At 42.8% G+C, this 26,437-nt stretch overlaps 2 protein-coding genes across 4 annotated transcripts in view; one reads left to right on the top strand and one right to left on the bottom strand.

Annotated features, from left to right (window-relative positions):
- The window catches only part of KLF13 (KLF transcription factor 13), a 292,039-nt gene that overhangs the window by 160,701 nt on the left and 104,901 nt on the right, over positions 1-26,437 (bottom strand). The gene's annotated exons all lie outside the window — the stretch shown is intronic.
- OTUD7A (OTU deubiquitinase 7A) overlaps positions 1-26,437 on the top strand; it is a 468,621-nt gene that overhangs the window by 415,184 nt on the left and 27,000 nt on the right. For all 3 annotated transcript variants that reach the window (XM_063142461.1, XM_063142460.1, XM_063142462.1), the window contains exons 3-6: positions 1,728-1,913; positions 4,866-5,084; positions 21,841-21,942; positions 26,158-26,285. In XM_063142461.1, coding sequence (XP_062998531.1) covers positions 1,728-1,913; positions 4,866-5,084; positions 21,841-21,942; positions 26,158-26,285 — 635 coding nt within the window. The remainder of the gene's footprint in view (positions 1-1,727; positions 1,914-4,865; positions 5,085-21,840; positions 21,943-26,157; positions 26,286-26,437) is intronic.

The following is a 26,437-nucleotide window of genomic DNA, read 5'->3' as shown; positions in this document are numbered from 1 at the left end:
GTCCTATTTCTACAATACTAGAATATTTGCTGTCGCTTTACCGACAAGGTCTAAGACTGTCCTCGATCAGGGTTCACCTAGCTTCGATAGCAGCGTTCCATGACGGTGTCGAAGGGTATTCGCCCTTCTCACACCCCCTCTCGAAAACATTCTTGAAGGGGTTAAAGAATACGATACCGACCATCAAGAACGTCGTACCTTCATGGAGCTTATCTGTGGTCTTACAGTCACTGACTGCTAAACCCTTCGAGCCTATGGCTACAGCCGACCTTAGACTTTTATCATTTAAGACAGTTTTCCTGATAGCCATCACCTCTGCGAGACGTGCAAGCGAGCTTAGAGCTCTCAGAATTGACCCACCTTTTACAGTGTTCCATAGGGACAAGGTCGTTTTACGCACTGACCCTTCATTTCTACCTAAGGTGGTGTCGAACTTTCATGCCTCCCAGGACATTATTCTCCCAGCGTTCTTCCCGAGCCCGACGACGGCAATCGAGACTTCTCTCCATACGCTCGATGTAAGGAGAGCCCTAGCCTTCTACAAAGCTAGGACTGAAAGTTTTAGAAAAACTAAACAGTTATTTGTTTGTTATGGAGAGCCATCTAAGGGCTTGGCCGTCTCGTGTCAGAGACTATCAAGGTGGATTGTAGAGACAATTAATCTTGCCTACTCTCTATCAAAATTGGAACTGCAACAGTCAGTTAAGGCTCATTCCACTAGAGCTGTAGCAACATCTGTTGCATTCAGCAGGGGAGTCTCCCTGACAGATGTCTGCAAGGCTGCAACGTGGTCTACTCCATCCACGTTTGTCAGGCACTACAACGTGGACACTCGAGCCCGTCAGGACTGCACCTTCGGGAGAGCTGTGCTCTCGGAAGTCCTGAGATGACAGCTAACCTAAAGAGCTCTGAGGCTGGGACATGATGCACCAACCCACCTCCAAAGGTATGTCAGCTTGCTACTCGCCCATATGTGTGATGCATAGAGACCACGATGAAGAAATGCAGGTTGCTTACCTGTAACTGTAGTTCTTCGAGTGGTCATCTATGCATTCACACAACCCACCCACCAACCCCACTTGGTGGCATATGTTATTCTTTATTAGAGCACTGTATACATGTGTTATGATACATCTGAAACTGATTAATTATATTCATGTTTATGGGAGCACGATGTCAGACTCCTATGAACTGAGGTAAGGGCGGGAACCCACTGTACATGCGCAGTGGCGTGGGGGAGGGGTTCCCGCCCAAAAGCGTGTCGCTTAGCTATTGGAGGTTCCGATCTAGGTCTCAGCGCAGGCGCAGAGCCCATATGTGTGAATGCATAGATGACCACTCGAAGAACTACAGTTACAGGTAAGCAACCTGCATTTCCATCTGATGGGCAGCAATCCCACAGGACTGCACCCTAAATTAAGATATTCTGCAGTTGACATCTGTACAGGCAGGGGGTCCATATTTGTGTGGTTTTCCCAAAGTAGCAGTTTAGAATAAGTGTTCTTATACTTTGCAACGAGCCTCCATAATATTCAAATATTGGCTGAACCTCTATAAGTAGGTACTATTTTTGGTGTGTAGACCCAACATGACACATTTTATTCTAGATTAGTTAATCCAGAACAATTGTCATCCATTGCATCATACTCATAAACACCAATCACCTCTATATCCAGAACCATGTATGTGAACGTTGTTAATACTACTCTTCTTTGGTCTGATTTTAGGCAAAAACTGGGATTTGGCTGCTGCCCTGAGTGACTATGAGCAGCTTAGACAGGTTCATACAGCCAATCTGCCCCAAGTGTTCAATGAAGGGAAATACCCCAAGCAGCAGCAGGAAAGAGAACCTTCCCAACAGGTGAACAAGAGTGAGCGGTCTTCTCTTCAGAGGCAGGATGACATTGCTCAAGGTAAAGTGTTCTGAGCTCTGATATTGAGTTATAGACAGTTTTGTGGTCAGCAGAAAGTAGAGCAGAAACTCTAAGATGTGGACCATGTATGTTGCCATTTCCTAGCATGTACCTCAGCTTATTTGTAGAGCCATTCTGTAGGTACAATGGTACAGTACATCATATTGGTTCCCGCTCCCTGCTTGTGGCATACTGTAATCTGAATTCTGTGGGTTACCTATTTTTGGGGGGATGAGTGGGTATGTTGATGTTTGGTCTGGATAAGGGGCTGGAGCTGATTACTTTCTGATGTTCCCTTACAGCGACTGTATTTGAAGGTCCAGTATTAGAAATAGGCAGATTTGGCAAAAGTATGAATGATTGATTTGTGAATTGCTGGATACCTGTTGTAACACTGGACTCTCCTTACTCCCAATTACCAAACAGTTTCAGACATCTACAAAGCAAGTTTGGCCACAGAAACTCAAGCAGTTGTTGTTGTTGTTGTTGTTGTTGTTATTATTATTATTATTATTATTATTATTATTATTATTATCATCCTACCTTTTGCCCAATGCTGGGCCTCAAGGCGGCCTTACAAAGTTTAAAATATACAGGGGGGGGAAGGGAAACAAAACCATAAACAATTAAAAATACACAACAAAATTATAAGACATTAACATAGATGGAGGGCTGGATTATTCTCCAAAGGCCTGCTTGAACAAAAAAGTTTTAGCCTGCTTCCGAAAGCCCATCAAGGAGGGAACCACCCTAGCTTCCCCGGGAAGAGAGTTCCAGAGCACCGGAGCAGCCACCGAGAACACCTTCTTTTCCCACCAAGCGTGCCTGTGAAGAAGGTGGGACTGAAAGAAGAGCTTCTCCAGAAGATCTCAAAGCACGGGCAGGCTCATAAGGGAGAATACGTTCTTTCAAATAACCTGGACCCAAACCATATAGAGCTTTATAGGTCATAACCAGCACTTTGAATTGTGCCCGGAAACAGACTGGAAGCCAGTGGAGCTGTTTTAACAGGGGAGTTGTGTGCTCCCTGTAACCAGCCCCGGTCAACAATCTGGCTGCAGCTCTTTGAACCAGCTGGAGTTTCCGAACACTCTTCAAAGGCAGCCCCACGTAGCGCGTGTTACAGTAATCCAATCGGGATGTAACTAAGGCATGTGTCACCGTGGCCAGGTCCGACATCTCTAGGAACGGGCGCAGCTGGCGCACTAGCTTTAACTGTGCAAATGAACTCCTGGCCACCGCCGAAACCTGGGCATCCAGGCTCAGGGCTGAATCCAGAAGTACACCCAAGCTGCGGACCTGCGTCTTCAGGGGGAGTGTAACCCCATCCAACACAAGCTGAATCCCTATTCCCTGATCTGCCTTTCAACTGACCAGGAGCACCTCTGTCTTATCTGGATTAAGCTTCAATTTGTTCGCCCTCATCCAATCCATTACTGCCAACAAACACCGGATTAGTACAGAAACCGCTTCCTTGGAATTGGGTGGAAAGGAGTAGTAGAGTTGGATGTCATCAGCGTACTGGTGGAACTGCACCCCACAACTCCGGATAACCTCTCCCAATGGTTTCATGTATATGTTAAATAGCATGGGGGACAAAACAGAGCCCTGAGGGACTCCACAGGCCAATGGCCAAGAAATTGAACAGGAATTCCCCAGTACCACTTTTGGGGTCCATCCATCCAGGAAGTAATGGAGCCACTGTAAAACAGTGCCTCCGAGACCCATCCTGGCAAGGCGGTCCAGAAGGATACCATGGTCGATGGTATTGAATGCCGCTGAGAGGTCCAGCAGAACCAGCAGGGACACACTCCCCCTGTCCAGTTCCCGGCGAAGATCATCCACCAAGGTGACCAAAGCTGTTTCTGTCCCATAACCAGGCCTGAAGCCAGATTGAAATGGATCTAGATAATCCGTCTCATCCAGGAATCCCTGGAGTTGGGAGGCCACCACACGCTCCAATACTTTGCCCAAAAATGGGATGTTGGAGACTGGCTGGTAGTTATCCAATACAGTGGGGGCCAAGGAGGGCTTTTTCAGTGTGGGTCTGAAAGATCAATGATTACATAATGCCTTTACAAGCTTCTAAAACAATTTACCTCAGTATTAATTGTACCCTTAGACCACTTTTTGCAAAATATCATCAAACTCAAGTGTGGTGACAATTGTAAAATACACCAAAATGCTTTAAAACTGTTTTAAGAAGTTTTAAAAAATGAAAATGAGGAAACAAAGTGAAGAGAGATGTAAGAGGCACCTTGTGGAGAGAAGTTTTAGCTTTATTTATTTATTTCCCCTCATTCGGATGACATTTACCAGGTTAGAGAGAGTTTAAGTAATCTGCCCTCTGATTTTCAACCAAACTAGGCATTTATCTCACTTCTTTGTAAGATATAGTAGAACGTACTCATATTATCATGAGATTCTGCATTTTCTCCTACCCTCTTTCTGCTAGCCTTGATAGGGTAGGAAGTAGGAGAAAGCTGTATGCACAGTTTCCTTGCAGTGGCTGCTGTATCTTTATTGTTGAGAGGAATATTGGGGTAATCTGGATCCCCAAGTCATTCAGCATCTTATTTGCTCTTTTTATGTTGTTAGTGCAATAGTTTATAAGTATGTGTTCTGGTTTCCTAGTGTTATATATTCCTGACTAGAGTTGTGGAATATGTAGTATACATTTATTAAACACAGAGAGACTGAAAATCCAGCATAAACTCATAATCAAAGGGCAGAGGTTTCAATTCCTCTTGTATTGGGTGAAAAAATGTAGAACAGATGGGAGAAAAGATAATTGTCTCCACTAATGTAAAATATACCCTAAAACTGCAATCCTAAACATACTTAGTAGGGATTAAGCTTCATTGAGCCCTGTGGGATTTAAGTCTGTGTAAACATGTTTAGGATTGCATAGTTAGTCTAATTTTGCTCATCTTTTCTTTTTTTCCTGCACAGAAAAGAGACTCTCTAGAGGAATTTCCCATGCCAGCTCAGCGATAGTCTCACTTGCTCGATCCCATGTGGCCAATGAATGCAACAATGAACATTTCCCTCTGGAGATGCCCATCTATACATTCCAGCTCCCTGATCTTAGTGTTTACAGTGAAGACTTTAGGAGCTTCATAGAGCGAGACTTGATTGAGCAGGCGACCATGATTGCTCTGGAACAAGCTGGTGAGTAAATACTTAAAACGTGTGTCCTGGCTGGTTTGACTGTCTCATGCAGCATTCTTTTAAACCAAAGTTCTTCTTCGTGGTCTCTGTGCATCACACAAAATGGGCTCTGCGCCTGCGCGGAGTCTCGATCGGGAAAAATTTCTATAGCTGAGGCGTTTTTGGCGGGAACCCCTCCCCCATGTGCCGAGTGCGCATGCGCAAGCCGAGGGGTTCCCACCCTTTAGCTCAGTTCTCTTTCGACTGCCATTGTGGTGACCTCGTTGGGAAATTCTCTGTAGAAAATAAAATTGTAAGAGGCGTTTTATTCTTCTTCTCTTCTTTCTATCCTTCTCGTATTTCTACTTTATTCTTATTCTTATTATTTTACAATTTTTCTTTTCCTATTTTTCACGATAAGCGAAAACGCCCGAAGGGGCACAAGGCCCCGTTCAGGAAGTGTACGAAGTGTGGAAGTAAACTTCCCCCCTCAGACGGACACTCCTTGTGCCTTTTGTGCTTGGGTGAAGCTCACATCGTCGAGACCTGTCGTTTTTGCCAAGCTTTTTCCAGGCAAACACGACGACACAGGTCAGATAGGCTAAAAGCGTTGCTTTGGAGTAAAGCCTTACAATCAGTCGAAAAACCCTCGATGTCGACGTCCAGCACTATGGAGCCTGTCGAAGCTTCCCCAAAATCTCCTTTATTGGCACAACAACAGCCGGAGATACTTGTGACGCCTGGGAGAAGTGTTACGCTTTCCATTGCCAAACGATTAGCAAAGAAAGCAAAAAAGGCAAAGCATACTGCCTCAAATCCGGAGGAGCGTAGAAAAAAGAGAAATAAAAAATCTCTTAGAAAGAGTGTGCCGAACCGTACTCGGCCGTCTTCTCCTCCTCCAATGACTAATATACCGATGTCGACGGTCGATACCATACAGTCTCCATCGGCATCGAGAAATAATCCTTTGCCGCAAACTTCGGCGGCCAAAACTTCGGCTTCGATGCCGATACCGGCACAACCTCCACCGCCGCCACCGCTACTATTGTCGCCTATACCGACACTAAGACCACAGTCGGCACACGGTCCAAGGTTGACATCAATATCTGAAGGGGAAATAAGAGATTTATCCCCAACCCCCATACCGCCTGGACAGGCGCAACCTGAGGACAGACGTTATAGACACGGCTCCCCAGATTCCATGTTTTCGGGTCACTCAGGGAGAGGTTATTACTGTTATGATAGACCACCACCATCGAGAGACAGATCCCGTTCACCACACCGTGAGAGATGGGAACGGAATCCTTACAGAGACCAATACTTTGGTCGGGACATGTATTATCAAAGACCTTATGAAGGACAATGGGGATATTCTCCCCAAGCATATCACGCCCGAGTACCATATTACGGGGGACATCCACAGGCCAAACCCGTAGTTAGACCTTCAGCTACAATGCCTAACCCTCAATCTAGCCTGATCGATGCCAGTACACAGCCAATGCAACCGCCCACAACTCTACCTCTCAATACACAGGCGTCGCAACAACAACAACCAGAGCCACTCATTCAAATGCCGGTTGCTAGAGCGAATTCTCCATCGTCACCCCATGACGATTATGAGTCCGACTCTTCGTCCTCGTCATCGGCACAACCATCTATTGCATCCCCAGATATAGAGGTCGCTCCACAGGGGGGCATCTCTCCACCAGAGGATTTGGGTCATTTTTCTGACCAAATTATTAGAATGGCTCAGGCGTTAGGTCTACAGGTCGAACAATCCACATCCACCATACAGGATCCAGTCTTTGACTCCATCTCTTCCGATACATCTAAACCAGTGGCCATCCCAATGTTACCGGCCTTATTGGAAACTATTAAACAATCTTGGAAGTCACCTTCGACAGCCCCACCAACGTCTAAAAGATTGGAAGGGATGTACAAGGTCCAGAACGCAGATGTCCAGTTCCTTTTCGAGCATCCGCCTCCGAACTCCATCGTTGTCGAGGCAGCTCAGGGCAAAAGCAGACATCAGCATTCCTCACCTGTGGATAAAGAGGGACGTCGTTTAGACCTCCTTGCTCGTAGGTTATATACCTCTTCATCTTTAGGGCTAAAAATCACAAATTACCAAGCAGCAATGTCGGGCTACCAGTTGCTACTCTGGGACAAGATGGGGAAATTGATGGAACACTTACCTGAAGATAAGAAGCAATTGGCTAGACTCTTCCACTCCGAAGCATCGCAGCTGTCTCGTCAGCAGATACATACCTCTAAACACCAGGTCGACTGTATAGCAAAGACCCTGACAGGAACCATAGCACTCCGCCGACATGCTTGGCTCCGCTCGGCGGGCCTTTCTCAAGAGGCACGCTCTAGAATAGAGGACTTACCGTTCGACGGCATCGGGCTCTTCAATGCCGACACCGACAACTCGCCCGATACCGTACAAAAAGCGAGAACAACAGCTCGCCGTATGGGGTTCGGTCAACCTCAGCAACAATTTCAATGACGTTGGGTCCGCCCACGTTCCTCATATTATGCTAATAGACAACAATACCAACAAGTTCAACCTCGCCAGCAACCACAGTAGCAACAACAAGCCTTCCAGCCACGTAAGCAATTTCCAAGTTACAGAGGCAGAACCACCTCTCGTAGGAACGACGCAGGTTTTAAACGGCGTCTTTGATTTTTCACCTACACCTGTAAATAATCCTTCCATTTTCTTCGATAATAGACTCTCCCACTATTACCATCAATGGGAGTCTATTACTACGGACACATGGGTCCTCTCTATAATACAAAGAGGATACCGTATAGAGTTCAAAACTCTCCCTCTTCTCGGTAATGTAAAGATTACACCACCTACAATACCCTTACTCCAGGAAGTCGGCATGCTCCTTAGTAAGGGCGCCATTGAATCTGTTCCTTGGAGTCAACTTCAAAAGGGCTTCTACTCTAGGTACTTTACCGTACCGAAAGGAGACGGAGGACTCTGCCCTATTTTAGATTTACGTTTACTAAATTTACATATTATAACCAAAAAAATTAGAATGGTCTCTTTGGCTTCTATTACCCCACTTTTATTTAAAGGACAATGGTTTGCATCCATTGATCTTCGCGATGCATACTTTCACATCGCGATGGAGGGCACATACCGCAGATACCTACGTTTTATAATTGGTCATAACATCTACCAGTATAGAACTCTTCCATTTGGCCTATCCACGGCCCCGAGGGTTTTTTCAAAATGTATGTCTACGGTCTGTGCCCACCTTCGTCTTAAAGGAGTGGAGGTTTACCCCTATCTTGATGATTGGCTTATCGTAGCACCAACAAAACAGCAACTACAAAATTCGATACAAATTACTTGCAGTTTATTATGTAAATTAGGCCTCTCTATCAACTATGAAAAATCCCAATTAAACCCCTCACAGGTCATCCAGTTCATTGGGGGAATCCTCGACTCCATATCGGCTCGAGCCTTCTTACCACCCACTCGATGCGCATACATCTCGCTCAGAGTTTTCGGCACTGATCCCACATATCAACGTTCAAGGTGCAACAACTATTAGGCCTTATGGCTTCCACCACTGCAGTGGTTCAATATGCTCGCCTGAAGATGCGATCTCTACAATCCTGGTTTCTCAAACACTTCAACCCTCAAAAAGACTCAAAAAATCTCATACTGTACCCACCGGCAAGAGTAAAAGACTCTCTTATATGGTGGACGATAATCGACCATCTAACACAGGGAATCCCGTTCAATCAAGAACAACCAACAAGGATTCTGACCACAGATGCTTCGATGAAGGGTTGGGGCGCACATTTAAGCTCCCTAACTGTCCAGGGCTTATGGTCCAAGAAAGAAGCCAGACAACATATAAATCTTCTCGAACTGCGAGCAGTTCAATGGGCTCTCGTGGCTTTCGAATCCCAGATCTCAGGACGTTTCACACAAATAACCACAGACAACACCACGGTGGTGTTGTATCTAAACAAGGAGGGTGGCACCAAATCGGAACGCCTCCTAAGACTGACAATCAAAATCTTCGATTGGTGCATCCCAAGGCACATTACTTTCACCGCCATCCATATTGCCGGCACGGAGAACACACTAGCCGATTTCTTAAGTCAATCCCATCATCTTGCACACGAGTGGCAGCTCAACAAGACTGTGGCCAAATCAATATTCCAAACATGGAATATGCCGGACATCGATCTATTCGCCACGGAGACAAACAAAATCGTTTACAAATTCTGCAGCCGAGCAGGTCTAGGCAGAAACTCCCTGGGCGACGCTTTCACGTTACAATGGACAAACGCCTTTTTCTACGTGTTTCCTCTTTTTCCCATCATACCCAGAGTAATTGCCAAGATAATTGCCAACAAGACCAATTGCATCCTGATCACTCCCTGGTGGCTGAGGCAAACGTGGTTTGCCGCACTCCTACGAGTGTCGAACAGCCGATACCGACAGCTCCCACTGTTGCCAACATTGCTAACACAACAACAGAGCAAAATCAGACACCCCAATCTACAAACCCTGAGGTTAACAGCATGGAACATCCAATTCTCAGATCTAATGTAACCTCCACTCGATTGCAAGACATCATAGAAGCTGCTAGGAAACCATCCACTCGAAAATCTTATACTCAAAAGTGGACTGCCTTCGAGAAATTTGCTAAGGACAATAATTTTAATCCCTTCTCTTCCACCATAGACCAAATTCTCATGTTCCTGTTATCCCTCTCGGAGAGGGGCTTATCCACATCCTCCATATGCGTATATCTCTCAGCAATATCATCAATCCAGCCTAATATAGGAAACTCAACTGTGTTTTCACATCATCTATCAAAACGTTTTTTGAAGGGACTTAATAATTTAATACCACCAATCCGTACACGTATACCATCCTGGAGCATTTCACTAGTACTAAAATCATTAACTTCAAAACCATTCGAACCACTGGCCACAATGGACCTCCGTTTACTCTCTTTTAAAACAGCCTTTCTAATAGCCATTACTACAGCTCGGAGATCCAGTGAGCTTGCAGCTCTCCGCATAGACTCCCCTTGTCTAACATTCCATAGGGACAAGGCAATACTAAGGCCTGACGTGACTTTTCTACCCAAGGTAGTTTCAGAATTCCATTTGAATCAGGATATTATTCTTCCTGCATTTTTTCCTTCTCCATCGTCAAAGATGGAAATCACTCTTCATACACTGGACGTACGAAGAGCCTTAGCTTTTTATAAGCAGCGTACAGAACCTTTTAGCAAGTCACCCCGTTTATTTATCTCCTACTCTGGTCAACATAAGGGCATGCCTATTTCATCGCAACGACTTGCACGATGGATCGTTGAGACTATCAAGCTGGCATACCAACTTGCCAAACTCCCTCTGGACTCAAATGTCCGAGCTCATTCTACAAGGGCAATGGCCACTTCGACAGCCTTCAGCAAGGGCATTTCCATCCCTGAACTTTGCCGCGCTGCGACTTGGTCAAAACCATCGACTTTCGTGAAGCACTATCGCTTGGACACGAGAGCGAGAGCCGACTGCTCTTTTGGGAGATCGGTTCTTTCATCGATACTGACATAAGGACACCGACCCACCTCCGGTAAGTCAGCTCGCTAATCTCCCATTTTGTGTGATGCACAGAGACCACAAAGAAGAAATGCAGGTTGCTTACCTGTAACCGTAGTTCTTTGAGTGGTCATCTGTGCAGTCACACAACCCACCCTACCATCCCCACTTCGGTGTTATGCATGTAGTAATTTATTCCTTTGTCAATGACAACCTTTCATAGATGTGTTTGCTATTTGTACTAGAATAGTACCCGTTTATTTGAACCATTATCTCGGTGTCGATGTCCCCATCGACACCGATACGTAGTACAACTGTAATGAAACTTTGTCTCGGTGTCAATGTCCACATCGATACCGAAAGTTTTTACTTTCTCTCGGTTTCGAGGCCACAATGTCGGTCTCCAGGAACTGAGCTAAAGGGCGGGAACCCCTCGGCTTGCGCATGCACACTCGGCGCATGGGGGAGGGGTTCCTGCCAAAAACGCCTCAGCTATAGAAATTTTTCCCGATCGAGACTCCGCGCAGGCGCAGAGCCCATTTTGTGTGACTGCACAGATGACCACTCGAAGAACTACGGTTACAGGTAAGCAACCTGCATTTATTGCTGGAAATGGTTTACATCAAAATCAAATATAGGAGTTTTGAATTTTGTGTACAGATATTGTCTCATCTCTATCAGATTATAGAAGATCTGGAAAAGGTACCCAAAAGAGCAAGTAAAATGAGCTAGAAAAAATGAACCAGGAAAAAAATCCAAAAAAGCGTTAGTAAAATGATCATGGGGTAGAGAACCTTCACTATAAGTAAATGCTAAAGAAGCTGAAGTGTTTTAGTTTACCAGGAAGTGGGCAATGCAGGGGAGGAATGTGCTAAAGGTTTACAAAATTATGAATGTCTGAAAAGACATTTCATATAACATTCTCTCATAATACCAGATCTTAATGAATTTGATTGACAGTAGGGTGTGAAAAACATGAAGAATTATTGGTAATCACAGTGTTAACATTCTATGGACGGGCAGAAATGGATCATCAAGTGTTGCTTGCATTTTGCCCTTCCTCTTAAAATATTGAAATATCACTCTGTGTGGTGCATTTAGCGTGGCATGGCTTCATGGGAACTTTTTGTAAACTGCCTTGGGCTCTTTATGGTAGAGAGGATGCATACAGATGATATTAATAACAGTAAGCCTCCCTGAGTGCCATCAATGTTGTTTGAGCCACCAGCTTAAATAGATTTTAAAAAATGAGAACAGGATTTCTGATGTAATGACTACAACAGCAGGCAGGCTGGCTGGCTAGTTTAGCCAGAGCCCATCACATCTTCCCCGAATTCAGATAAACTAGTGATAGATCTATTATTTGTCATGATAGCAGAATAGAACTGTCATGGTCAGTGGCAGCACCTCATAATTCCATATGCTGGGAGTGGGAGTTATTAGTGGATATCCATAAATCGTTTGTGAGCTTTAGAGACACCTTGTTGGCCATTACTAGAAATCAAATTCTGAACTAAATGGACCTTGGTCTTTTCAGCAAGAAAATTCTTATGCTACTGCAGTTTGTTTAAACTTCACAATGGAAAAATATCTAAATACCTAAATAATTTAGTTAAGCAGAATTAGAGATTAAAAAGCTTTTTATATAATGTTCTAATGTAGAAGCTTTCAGATATGCTTATGTTCTGCTTCTTTAGCAAAATCTCAACATGCTACAGCTTCAGGCATGACTAGCAACACCGCTGCACTTTCCATTTCTACCAGCTATAGGAATAGTTCTTGAATGCAGTAGGGACATTTTATTCTAAATCCAGCCTAGGAAAGCTTTCAACAATGAAGATATTGGGAACAGGTTAGATCCTTGTATACATGATGATTTCATCAATTCCTATTGTTATCTGTGAGTGTTCAAGTGAACTTTGGACAAGGTCAGCAATATAGTTTTGGCCTTTCTTTAGAAGATGTCTTGAAATTGTGAATTCGCTCTCATAATTTGAGCTGTTTACGTGCAATGCTAACTTAATGATGATCCATTTCTGGCAGTCCATAGAATTGCTTGCACTTTGCTCCGCATACTGACAAAATTATCTGTTTATGAATATGTAATACTGTTTATGAATATGTAATACTGATCTGTTTATGAATATGTAATACTGATGATTTCCCAGTCCAAGAGGCCTTAAAGGTGTACTAACTTAGAAATAGTCAGTAAGTTTAGTTTAAACTAACACTCAACAGTTCGTATTCATAGAAGTTCATAGCCTCAGCCTTTTGAAACATTTATTTATTTATTTATTTTATTTCATTTGATGTTACCCTACCTATCTAACAAAATGACACTCAAGGCAGCTATTGATTATGCACACAACTTTTGGAGTGCATAATTCCTAATGTAATTTACTTCTCACTTCAATAACTAATGGCCCATTAAAGTTAGTCATAAAGTCCTATTGAAACCAGTGGAAAAAGTTGCAACTAACTTAATTTTGATTGTTTTCAATGGACACTAGTCATTTTGAACTTTAGCTCAATCTGGATCAATGTTTGTATACAGCTATTTGATAAAAGCAAAGAGGAGTATATTCATCCTTCTCTTCTAAGTTAACAGTTTTAAGAGCAGTAGAGAATTATGTATAATATCAGTCCAAACATAAAAGGAAGTATTAGCATTGAATTACTTGAGATGTATCTTAAGAAATACTATTTTAACCCTATCACTTTCTTCACATGAACAAATAGTAATAATAATATTGGAATTTTAGATTTTTGAGAATAGCTAATAATGTTAAGTCTATATATTTTGACTTTTATAGAATCCATTTGATGACAGTTCATATGCTTGGAAAGAACTTGTGCTAAATGGCAGCTAAAAGCTTGTAATGAATAATTAACTAAGATATAGATCTGTATAATTCTACTTTAGAATTGTTCTTTCTAGGTTTAGCAACCACTACCACTTTAGCCTCATTTCATTTTACTGGTGAATGTGTAGGGGACTGACATTTTATTACATTTTGATAGCATCTGTAACTTATTAATATTTAATGGCATCAACAGAGTCCTTTATAGAGCATTTCCAACTTTGAAAAAAAAATAATAGCTTCTATTGACTATCAGAGATATTGTTTTGGATCCAAACTGTAAGGCTGGATTTAAAGAACCATGAACAGAAGGAAAATAGCCGCTAGCTCTGTTTTGTAAATGCTTAAGAGTTTACATATTGCTAGAATAGGCTAGATTCTATTGCAGCTATCCAGGCTTCAGTTTGTGCAAGAAACTGCACAAGCTGAGGCACTAACACAGGAGTATTCCAAAAAGGAGAACTGTGTTTGACTTAGAAGAGTAGAACAAACAATATAAGGAAGGGCTTAGTCTGGTAGATCATGGAAATGCAGTGGTCATAATCCATGTTTATTTGACAAAGCATTTGAAAATGTCTCCCAAGATACCCTTGTTGACAAGATGGTAAAATGTGAACTGGGCGATACTGTTGTTAGGTGGGTCCACATGCCAGAGATCGGTCATCAATGACTCTGCATCACCCTGGTCAGAGGAGTGCCCTATGGGTCTGCCCTAGGGTCTTTACTGTTCAGTATTTTTTTTAAATGACCTGGCCAAATAGTAGAGTGGATTCTTATCAAATTTGCTGATGACAAAAAGCTGGGAGGGGTAGCTATCGCTGTAGAAAACAGGATTAAGATTCAAAACATGGAGACATGGGTTTTACACTAATTTAAGCATAAGCTGAATAATCACCTGTCATGGAGGCTTTAGTTTCACCCTGCATTGCAAAGGGTTGAACTCAATGATTTGCAAGGGCCCTTCCAATTCTATAGATCTATTCAAATGTTTCTCACACAGCGATCAATTGTAAAGCACCCCTTCTGTTTAATATTCCTGTACATAAATGGAATGGAAAAATTTGGTTCACTCTCTGTCAAATGCTATTTGAATTAGGCATGTGCTTCCCTCCGATTAGGAGCGGAGAAGCAGTAGCGAATTGGCCTGCTCCGCCTTACCCAGAGGCAGAGTAGAAGCGGACCGCGGACCCCTAGAAGCAAGGCGAAGAGAAGCGACCATTTTTTGGAGCTCCTATTTCAGGCAGACCGCTCCGATCGCCATCTTGAAAGCATTTCGCCCATAGGATTGCATTGCGGGAAATAATCGCGGATAACTGGGTTGTTTTTGAAGCTATCGTTCTGAAAATTCTTGTGCTCAGAGAGTCGTGGATGGGGGTCATTTTGAGACTACTCTCACCTCTCTGCATCGTGCGAGTCGCGTGCTAGAATTTTTTAAAAATCGGGTAAACAAACGGACAGCGCGGGTCAAACGGCGGTTTTCGCCCATAGGATTGCATTGAGGAAAACAATTGGGGATAACTGGGTTGATTTTTAAGCTATCGTTCTGAAAATTCTTGTGCACAGAGAGTCGTGGATGGGGGTCATTTTGAGACTACTCTCACCTCTCTGCGTGGTGCGGGTCGTGCACTAGAATTTTTTTAAAAATCGGCGGGGAAAATACCTTTTTCAAAGGGCTGAGGGGCAGAGTCAGCTCCCGGTCATGATCACATGATCCCAAAGTTAGAGGAGGGCATAGGCAAAATGGGTAACTTGGGATTCTGGGAAACTTCTCTTTCTTAATCTGAACGGACTTTTCCCAGTGTTTTTTAACACAGTAGCCCCACCAAATGCACAAACACAACCTGAAATCATATACTAAGCCAAGAATAAGAGATAGAAACACAGCACTGCTACCCACCCTAACTTTGGGGAACAACTGAAAAGATGTGGTGCAAGGGGATGAGCTCCCCTAGGGCATCTCATTGTGGACGTGCCCCCACTCTCTCCTGTACTTGGAAGGCCATCAGAGCCTTCCAAAGAGAGTAAAACGGTGGAGCAATGCCTATCATGAGTCGAAGTGAGCGTTTACTTCTTAGTGGTGGAGCGATGCCTATTATGAGTTGAAGTGAGCGTTTACTTCTCAGAGCTGTTGGTGAAGCAATGGCTTTCTTGAGCTGAACTGGCAGCTGCTTCCCTCTCCCCCGGGCATGTCCCCCTATTGCTGGTAAAAGACAGATATAGCTTTTTTTTAAAAGTTCTTCTTGTTGTTTATTCAGCAACACTGCTGCTTTTAATTCCACCCCTCCTTTGTTTATTTATTTATTTATTCCATTTTATATGCATTACTGGCTTATCCTTGGCTCACTTCCTTATGCCCCCAGAAATGCCAGCTGCATGCCTGCCTGCCTTCCCTCCCTCCTCCCCTGCCCACCTCGCAGGGATGTTGTGTGTGTGTGGCTTTGACTCAGGGGAGAAGTCCTTCCTGCGCTCACTTGGAGTTTTGGAAGTTCCAAATTTTGCAGGTTTAAGCCCCGCCAAAAAACAGGGGATGATGGGACTGCCTTGAGTCTCGGCGTGCGTATGTATCCCTGGATAAGCTTTCATGGTGGTGAGTTTGAGGGGTTTTTTTAACGTGCAAAATTGACGGAGCTATGGAAAGGGGTGTTGGATTTTCATAAATTCCCCAAAATCAGGGGATGATGGGACTGCCTTGAGTCTCGGCGTGCGTATGTATCCCTGGATAAGGTTTCATGGTGGCGAGTTTGAGGTTTCTAACGTGCAAATTGATGGAGCTATGGAAAGGGGTGTGAATGGGGTGCCCGATTTTCAAAAATTCCCCAAAAATCAGGGGATGATGGGATTGCCTTGAAACTTGGCGTCCATGTGGACATGTGGATAAGCTATCATGGTGCCGAGTTTGAGGTTTCTAATGTGCAAATTGACGTAGTTGTAGAATGGGATAATTTGGGGTGAGTTAAGCCGCGCCAAAAATCAGGGGATGATGGGATTGCCTTGAGTCTGGGCGTCCATGTGGACACATGGATAAGCTGTCATGGTGGCGAGTTTGAGGTTTCTAATGTGCAAATTGACAGAGCTATCCCAAGGGGTCTGAATGGGGTGCCCGATTTTCATAAATTCCCCAAAAATCAGGGGATGATGGGATTGCCTTGAAACTTGGCGTGCATGTGTATACCCCAATGTGGTGTCATGGTGCCAAACGTGAGGTTTCTAACTTGAACAGAAAAAAAGTTGTATAATTTTTTAGCTTTCAATGCAACCCTATGGGGGGGGAAAACGGAGCTCTGATCCGGATCCGGAGCTCCGAGTGGAGCGGAGCGGAAGTGGGCGGAGCGGGGGCGGGGCGAAGCAGCCCGTTCCGAAAATCGCGGATCTGCAAGTGAAGCTGAGCGGGGGGTCCGTGCACACCCCTAATTTGAATCCTTACTTAAGAGAAAAGTATTTGCTGGTCATTTATTTGATATTACCTGAGCTAAAGATCATCCAGTTTATTTGGAATGAATTTGAGTCAATGCTGCTTTATGGCCTTTCCCCCACAAGACTATTTATTACTACTTGACTATATCTACTTTATATTTTATTTCTGTGTACATTGTAAGTTATCCTATTTAAAGATTCTCTCTTTTTAATATGTCTGATCTTCCTTTTTCCTCATATTTTGATACTGATGAAAGGGTTACAAGCTGTATTTTGAAAGTATCCCTAAATGACTATATAGTCAAGCACTGGAACAATATTTTTTTCCTTCGAGGAAATAACTAATCTTTTGATGAATTTTTTAACAACCACATTGTTTTTAAAATGGGGTTTACTTAATCTCCAATTAGCTCTTTTGACATGCAGCCTATTAATTTCCAACTGAAATAAATTGAAACACATCCTGTGTATATCAAAAGGCCAATCTTTGTATTGTGAGAACCAACTAGATGTCATTTTAAACAAAGAAGTAGTTGGCCCGTAGAAGAGCAGTTGAGGCTTCCAAAATAAAGAGTGTAATCCTTACAGTTCAGATTTAAATACCTCCATAAATCTGTCAGGATACTGGCTTCAAGCCATTGTTCTAAAAAATTGGTAGTACTGGTTATATTTTATTCTGAGCAGATCTATCTAGAATATGATGAATTATGGCGTTAAAATTACCTACTCTGATTTTTCTTCTGATGAAGCAGCTCATATTAAGTATTTAAATTAACAAAGCTAGGATAGTGAACTTATCATCACGTTAATCTTGTAGATCTAGATCTAGATAGTGATACACTATATATTTTTATTTTTGCACAGGCTAAACCAGGAGTGAGGAACCCTTTTCTATTGAAGACCACATCACTTTGGAGATAATCTTTCAGGGGCCATGTGTGGGTGGTGGGGTGGGGTTGAAGCCATTGGTGGGCAGGGCCAGAGCCAAAAATAAGCAGGACTACTGCTTCTCCCTTTCTTTCTCTTTTTCTGACACCAAAGGTACAAACTGTCACTTGCAGAGGACTTTTGAAAATAGGCTGAGTGCTGAAGGTTTGCTACCCTGTCCTTAAACAGTGGCTTTAAAAAGGTGTAATGCTTTTCTGTAACATCAGCTTGATTGAAAATGTTAATTTGCATTTTCCTTTTGAAAGGCCCTTTTCAAATAATCTTTTCATTGTTCAAGCTCATGGCGTTACATGATGAAATTCATGTCTCTTCACTGTACAACTTGGATCTGAATTCTTAGACCTCTATTTTGGGTCATCCTTAATACACCTACCACAAGGCCTGTCTAAAGCCCATTCCCATCGTCACCAGTTGTCCCACCTCAATCAGCACATAGAACTACTTTAACTAGCTGTGTCCAAGCCCATGATCTTTTGACTATCTCTATCTCAGCTATCTATAGTAGCTTCTTGATCTATAGTTCTGGACCCCATCTTTTCTTATGGTTCTGCTCATTCAGGGGTGTTGACTGCCCCTGCCCGTAGCAGATGCACAAGAAGGAAAACGTCAGGGATCAACTGGCCCAACCTACAATTTGAGTAACAAGCTGTTTGCCCTATTGAGCTATAAAGCCACGGATTTTGTCTCTTAACTATTTTATTGTCATACTATTTATTGTTTTAAATTATCATTGTTGGTTTTAATGCCTAGTTGTGACCATATTTAGCCAAAACATTAAGGTAAAAATCATAAAAACAAACCTGTGCTTTATCCTTTAATTCTACATGAGATGTTGTGCTAACATAACTGGCCAGTGTGCATGTTAGGAATTTTAATATGGCTGGGCACACAGGGCTCTAGGAATGTACAGAAATGGGAGGCAATTGCCCCTACTAATCAAAACTGTGATTGCAGAGTAGTTGCTGCTACAGCTGCCTCAAGTGTGCTTGGCCTTGGCCTTGTCTTTAATTCTTATCCAACTTCTTCTCCTACCATGTCTCCCTAGACTGTAACCTCTGCTTATTTACCTGGTTCACTGAAAGTGTTTGACCCGTAAAACGGACAGTAGAAGGACAGCCAAGGTGTCTGTCCTGGCTATCTAGCTATGTGTGGCTGAATCCCTGCCCAAATTCCACTTGCTTAAAGCAAGCAAATGCTCCTGCAGCTTAAGGGAAGGGGCTGAAAAAAAGATACTTTATTATCAAAATTTTGAAAATATGGAATTCCACTAGCATCTGTGCTGAATATCTTCTGTCATATTCATGCTTTTTCAAATGAGGGAGATTGGCAACAACAAAAGCATCACAGTTTACTATTCTGAAAACATTTTTGCTCAGTCATTGATATAACCTCTCTGAAAAACAATTCAGACAAATGCCCTTAATATATATTCTGAAATGTAACAGGCACCACATCTTAGGGGTTTTTTTTTACTTAGCTATTACCTTCTCCACTATACAACTCTTCTCATAGAATCATAGAATAGCAGAGTTGGAAGGGGCCTACAAGGCCATCGAGTCCACCCCCCTGCTCAATGCAGGAATCCACCCTAAAGCATCCCTGACAGATGGTTATCCAGCTGCCTCTTGAAGGCCTCTAGTGTGGGAGAGCCCACAACCTCCCTAGGTAACTGATTCCACGGTCGCACTGCTCTAACAGTCAGGAAGTTTTTCCTGATGTCCAGCCGGAATCTGGCTTCCTTTAACTTGAGCCCGTTATTCCGTGTCCTGCACTCTGGGAGGATCGAGAAGAGATCCTGGCCCTCCTCTGTGTGACAACCTTTTAAGTATTTGAAGAGTGCTGTCATGTCTCCCCTCAATCTTCTCTTCTCCAGGCTAAACATGCCCAGTTCTTTCAGTCTCTCTTCATAGGGCTTTGTTTCTAGACCCCTGATCATCCTGGTTGCCCTCTTCTGAACACACTCTAGCTCGTCTGCATCCTTCTTGAATTGTGGAGCCCAGAACTGGACACAATACTCTAGATGAGGCCTAACCAGGGCCAAAATAGAGGTCTCAAGAATTGTATAGTTATTGTATGGATTTTATGAGTCTTCTTTAAGTAGCACTCTTGATTTGTCATCACCTGCATTATTACCAAAATATTCTGCATGGAGCTGGTGATAGGCTGTTATTTCTCAGAATCCACGAGAAAGGAATTGCTAAAAATGAGAACATGTTATTTCCAATTTTATCTCTCCCAGAGGCAGTCCAACACACTTTAAATTACGCTTCCCAAGTGCACTCCTAATTTAGATTTAATAAGACTGGTTAGGAATATGAAGTGCGTACCAGCTGCTGCTTATTGAATTCATGTGGCGATTACCAAGTGTTTTAATAAAGCAAACTATTACAATTGATAAACTTTTCTCGGTCTATTTTTGTTGGAATCCTTTGTATGTTACTGAACTCCTTAATGAAGCTAATCCTGAATTAAAACCATAAAATTGTAAGTTAGTTTAGAATCAAACAATTAATTCATTAGCAACCTCAAATTTTGGTCAGAAGTCTCTGTAAGGAGTGTTTTCAGAATGGGGTGATTGAGTACTGAGGAGCAAATCCAACATGCAGGAGTTAATCTGAAGGAACAGTTGATGGCAAATTGTGATAGAAGTGAAGAGGACTAGGAAATAGCAGATCTAGTGCTGCACTGACAATGGTAGGATAATAAATCAGGATTAGTCAGAGTGGTACTTAAAACACAGAAGATTGATTGATTAAAAGACTGGGAGAGAGGAAAGAGATGCAGCGAGCTCCAGAGCCAGAACCTGGTTGCAAGGATAAAGCTGAGATTCAGATTGAAAGGGAGAGAAGGGAGTTAGTGTAGAAGGAGCAGTAAGCAAGCTGCATTGGCAGCAAAAGTTACTAGCACTGCTATTTAAAACCAAGCAGAGATGTCACACAGTCCTTGCCCAGAGGGTTTGTAGTCTTAGGACCAAGCCACACTTCGTAACAAGAGTGTTTGCCATGTACCACTATTGCAGTCATAAATGTCAGATGTGAAGAAATAATATGCAGCAAGCACTTTTGCCACTTTAAGTGTGAATTATACTTTAGTTAGATGGACAAAAGTTGGTTAGAAGATAGGGCTTAATAAAATGAAGTGAGGCAGAGGTCAGCTCGTAGCAAAATTATATCAAGGCTTTGCTTTGTGGGTAGAGAGATGCCCATGCTGTGCAAATGAAGTGATTTTTTATGTATTTTATACTTATCGTTGTTCCTGCCTCAATCGGGATGGAGAGGCGGGTAAAAAATAAATTTATTATTATTATTATTTATTTGTTTCTGGGATGGGTGGGGCCTACCTTTAAAGGCAAGCCCCGCCCACGTCTCAACTTGGGAAGATGCATAGCAGATGGGTTGTCCTTCCCCTCCTTCCCTCCCACAAAAGCCTGCTCCTGCCCAAGCCGTGCTGCCACGGCAGGAAAGGGACTTCTGCCCCATCTAAGTTTCACATCTATTCAGTTGTAAGTCTGTTCCATCCAATTTCTGCATCCGTCTGCAATTTTTTAAAAATGCATAAAAATCTGCATTTATTTTCATGTGCAAATTCCCCTAATATGCAGCTTTGTATGCAGCTTTCCCTAACATACACATTTTTGCATACAGTGTTTGAGCTGAGAAATGCATTAAAATATTTAGAGAATTTGCAGTCTGAAGGATAACTGTGTTCAAATCAACATATTAATCTGGGAAGTGCAAATTAGGTCAGTTAGTTTAAAAATGTGGATGAAAAAACAATCTCCCCCAACCTATTTGTTATTCAGTTAGGGAATTACTAGAGACTACACTGCTCTTATACTAAAAAGTACAGGTTACTACACAATATTCAATTTGTGTCTTGGGGAAAGAAGTCAAAGTCAATAGGACTTCAAGGTAGTGAACGTTGGCTGGATCGTGTTCTTTATTTTGAAATGATGCTTCATTTTTCAGGTCGTCTTAACTGGTGGTCCACAGTGTGTACAAGTTGTAAACGGCTTCTTCCATTGGCAACAACTGGTGATGGAAACTGCCTGTTACATGCTGCTTCTCTGGGTAGGTCTTGTCTTCTGATAATATCAACCCATTCTGAAATACTAGTATAGCTGTCTGTTTTGTTTTTAATGTTTATATCCCACCTTTTTAGAAATGATGAAAACTCACAAGATACAGAAGTGAAAAGACTGAATGTGGTATAAATAAACTATTAAGAAAATTAATCTTATCCATGATGGCTAACTATGCTAAAGTAGGGCATAAGCAGCATGTTGGACTGAGATATCTGGGTACAATTCTCTGGACATCTGTAGATTTGCCAGATAACTTTAAGGAACTCATAGTCTCTTGGCTTCAGTTCTCTGCCTCACATAGTTGTTGTAAGCTTCAGTGAGATAAGGAAATATTACCTTTTTTTAGATGTCAAGATAGTACAGAGGCTGAATTGAAATAAAATGCTGTTCAATTTTCTCTCCTTCAGTTATATTGGATATGTCACTGGTCAGTACAGTTTGATGGATGACAGAAGGAAGGGAAAGGAACCTCTCATGCAAGCACTGAGTTATTACTGACTCTTGGAGGGACGCCAGCTTTTGCTGACGTTTTCTTGGCAGGCCTTATAGCGGGGTGGTTTGCCGTTGCCTTCCCTGGCCATTATTACCTTTCCCCCAGCTAACTGGGTACTCATTTTACCGACCTCGGGAGGATGGAAGGCTGAGTTGACCCGAGCTGGCTGCCTGAAACCAGCTTCCACTGGGATCGAACTGAGGCCATGGGGAGAGTTTCAGCTGCAGAAACTGCTGCTTTACCGTTCTGTGCCACACGAGTGCAGAAGCTTCACCAATTTAATGGCTAAGATGAAGATGCAACAACAGATTAAACTTTCAACCTGTTTGTGCCAGCATATGATAAGCATAAAATGTTTAGCCTGATACAGGCAAAGATTCCATTTTAATAGGATTATATCTACAACAGATGTGTAGGCTCAGGTCTGAGTCTTCAAGGACATTTATAGTTCATCTTATATTTATGTCCATCTTTGGGTTTCATGTACCCATTGCACTGCTTTATTTACTATTAGTATAAAAGGTTGTATCCTTGTTATCTTTAATTAGAAACAGGGAAGGATGAAAGTACCAATATGAGACACATGTAGTTTGTTGGACCCAATCCATTTTGGTTGATGCTGGTGAGGAGCTGAGAGAGAAGAGTGAATGAGAGAGAAGAGCAAATAGGTGTCACCTGGCTGCTCAGCCAGTTCTCATGCCTTAGCTTTCCCCCTCTGTGGGGGAGAGGAAAATGCAGTGACTGTGAGAATACTTCCTCCTTCCCATTGGAGTTGCAAAAATACGACGTGTGCAGTAGCTGTTCGTTCTACTTCATGCACCTGGTCCTGTAGGGCAGAGGTGTTGAACCGCAGGGCAGTGGCCCAAATGCAACCTTCTGGGATTCCCTAGATGGCCCCTTTCTCCCCGCCCAAGTCCCTTCCCCCTAACCACTAATCGTTTTGTGGTTTCCCAGCTTTTGTGGTGGGTTTCCCCATTCTGAAAGGTTGAAATGCAAGGTTGAAATGCCTCCCCTAAGGCTTAGCTACTGGGAGTAAGGGTTCTCAGTAGAGAAGTGTTTGCAATTTGTTCAAATTGCCATATATCTTCTTAAGTCATGCTGTTTGCATGCAAAGTGGACTTTCCCTATAGTTTCCCATCACCAGGTTTTCTTCTTGTGAGCTCTCAGTGTATGTGGCATGAGGCCAGCTGTGCCCTTACATTTGGATTATGGACTTTCTGTGTGAAATTTATATACTGGTTGTGACTTGGAGCTTAATTACATCTATGTCCTGTGCTCTATTGTAGTAACATAGGCATGGTAATTGTCAACACATGGGCAACTATTTTTGAGCCTCCCCCCATTTTTCCATTGCAGTCAAAGGGAAGGAAATTTCCTTTGCCAGGTCTGGGTTGGTGTAAAGTTGCACCATCAACAGAGGCATGGATTGAAAGGGGATAGGATAAGTGTGTCACCCCATTTCAACCTTTCTACTGGCATATCTATACTGGTGTTTTCCTCTGAAATATCTGAGGTATTCCACTGGCATATTTGGCATTTTGCTAGTGATTCTGCTGGGGCTCACCACGTCTTCCCAGGCACCCATGGTACTGAGATCATCCCAGCCAGGATGGGCATAATATGATAAACCAGACTGGTCTATTCTGACTGCCTTGATGACTTACAGCTTGGAGTGAGTGGAAATGGCTAGGAGTGTCAAGCAGATGCTGAAGACAAAGATAAAGGCCAAAGAGACATGGGTGGGGATGGCATTGAAAGAAGGAGGTGAGAAAGAGCGCTTTATGGAGAAACAGGAAAAGACAGGCACATAAGAATTGAAGAAGCTGGAAGAGGCATTGGCCTGGTTCACACAATCACAGAGGGGAAATAAGTCATCATGGCTTTTTCTCCCACCCCTCAGAACCACCACACCAACCCTGCATGTGTGTGCCAGTTGCATGCCAGAGGGATTTGCTGGGCTGTTGTAGTGTTCTGTTGCCGTGGGTAACAAGCTATTCAAGCCGCACTACTGATGATAAGTATGCAAATACCTCCAGCCTATGCAGAGTATAGGTAGAAACCACTGTGATTTATTTCCTCAACTGTGATCATGCGAACACAGTCACTTGTGGCTTGTTAAGCCCAGCCACGTGACAGTCGTGTGTCAGGTGGATTTCCCATGTCATCTGAACCCAGGCAGCATGGCTTATTTGAGGAGGTAGCAACCATCAAATAATCCATGGGCTGTTGTTGGCTTATTTCTACCATGGTTTATTTTCTTCGCTGGGATCATGTGCACTGGCCCAGTGAAGAAGAAAGGAGCCAAGTAGGGTAGATGTAGTACGAAGAGAAGCAAAGAACCGCCTCTTCGTACTACATCTACCCTACTTGGTGAACCGCCCAGAGAGCTTCGGCTATTGGGCGGTATAGAAATGTAATAAATAAATAAATAAATAAATAAATAAATAAAGAAGAAAGGAGGAGGAAAGAAATACGTGCTCTTACTTGTAACCCTTAGCAGTACAGGGGAAAGGGAAGTTAGAGCTTTGTGGGGCCTAGTCTGGATGATCAACCTCCCTTGCTGGAGGAACAAGTAACCCAAGCAGAAAGATGGATCTGCAGGGAAAGCCCCTAAGCCCCCAAGGGAGGAGTTGATGGACAGTGGAAAGAGACATCCTGCTAGAGAAAAAACACCAAGTCAAGTTCTAAGAGAAGGAATCAATTGCTTATAGTTCGAGTCAAGGAGATTAACCTTAAGGGAACAGCCCTTTAGGCACAGAATCTGAAGAGGATCTATTCCCTGATCATTGTTAAGTGTTTATGAAAAGGCAAGAAAAATAGACTTTGAGCTTATTGAAGGGATTTGAAGCCAGTGCTGTAACAAGACTGAATCTTAAGTTTAAAAAATCCATTTAAATGCACCTTGAGCTCTGTGGCTTTTATGGAGCCTGTGAACCAAGGAGGGTTTGATGTGCTCCTTCCATGTAAATGTTTCATTTATATGGTTCCTTTTCTTTATTGTCTTTTTTCACCTTCACAGCATCCCTGTAATTTAGGTCATGATTGTTCTTAGTTTTTAAGATTGAAATTTAGGCTGAAGGCTTCACAATAAATCCATGAGAGGGGCAAGACTTCAAGTATATATGTTTAGGATTGCAGCCTTAGAACACCGGTGTTTTTCTTTAATTGTATTAAGTTTATTTTCTTGCTTATGTTAAAGCTTGAAAGCATGTGGCTGGTTGTATTTTTAGGATTCAAATATTCTGAATTTTGTTTCTTTTATGAAGGTTTGTATTCCAGAAGATGTTAAACCGTCTCTTGTGGAAACAGCAAGCCCTGTAGCTCTTTGCATCATTACTCCTAAAAAAACCCTCTGAAGAGCCCTTAGTGATCATTAGAAGCTCAAGGCCTGTTCCCAAATTTCTAAGGCTAAAATCAAGAGCATTTGGTCCTTCTAGCAAAGTCGAGCCAAAACACTGTGTGCAAGATAACTCAATACTTCAAGGCCTCTTAAACTGAATTCCATATTGCTCTTCAGTAACCTATTTAATGTTTTCAGCTTTTATTTGAAAAGCTTAAAAACAGTGAAAGGGAATTAAACTCCTATTAGGAGAGCAATGGAAATTATTTATAGCATGCTAAGCTTTAGTTATTCTTCATGAGTTTTTTTGTGCTGTTTCTGTTTTGATACTTTATCTGTAACACTCACTCTATGTTTTCTGCATTTAGGAATGTGGGGATTTCACGACAGGGACCTTGTATTACGGAAAGCACTCTACACAATGATGAGAAGTGGTGCTGAAAGGGAAGCCCTGAAAAGAAGGTGGAGGTGGCAGCAGACACAGCAGAATAAGGAGGTTTGTATGGTATGAAGAGACAAGAACTTGCCCAGGGTTTGTTTTTTAATTTCTTTACAAGTTTTCTATGGAGTCCGTTATTAGTGCCAGTGCTTACGCTTGGTGCACATGAAAGAATTATGATGAAAAATGTGTCTGAGTCTGTGCAGTGT

Source organism: Elgaria multicarinata, chromosome 16 (assembly GCF_023053635.1).
Source record: "Elgaria multicarinata webbii isolate HBS135686 ecotype San Diego chromosome 16, rElgMul1.1.pri, whole genome shotgun sequence".
Classification (NCBI taxonomy): domain Eukaryota; kingdom Metazoa; phylum Chordata; class Lepidosauria; order Squamata; family Anguidae; genus Elgaria; species Elgaria multicarinata.
The sequence above is the reverse complement of the archived record's forward strand: the minus strand, read 5'-3'. Positions and strand labels throughout refer to the sequence as shown.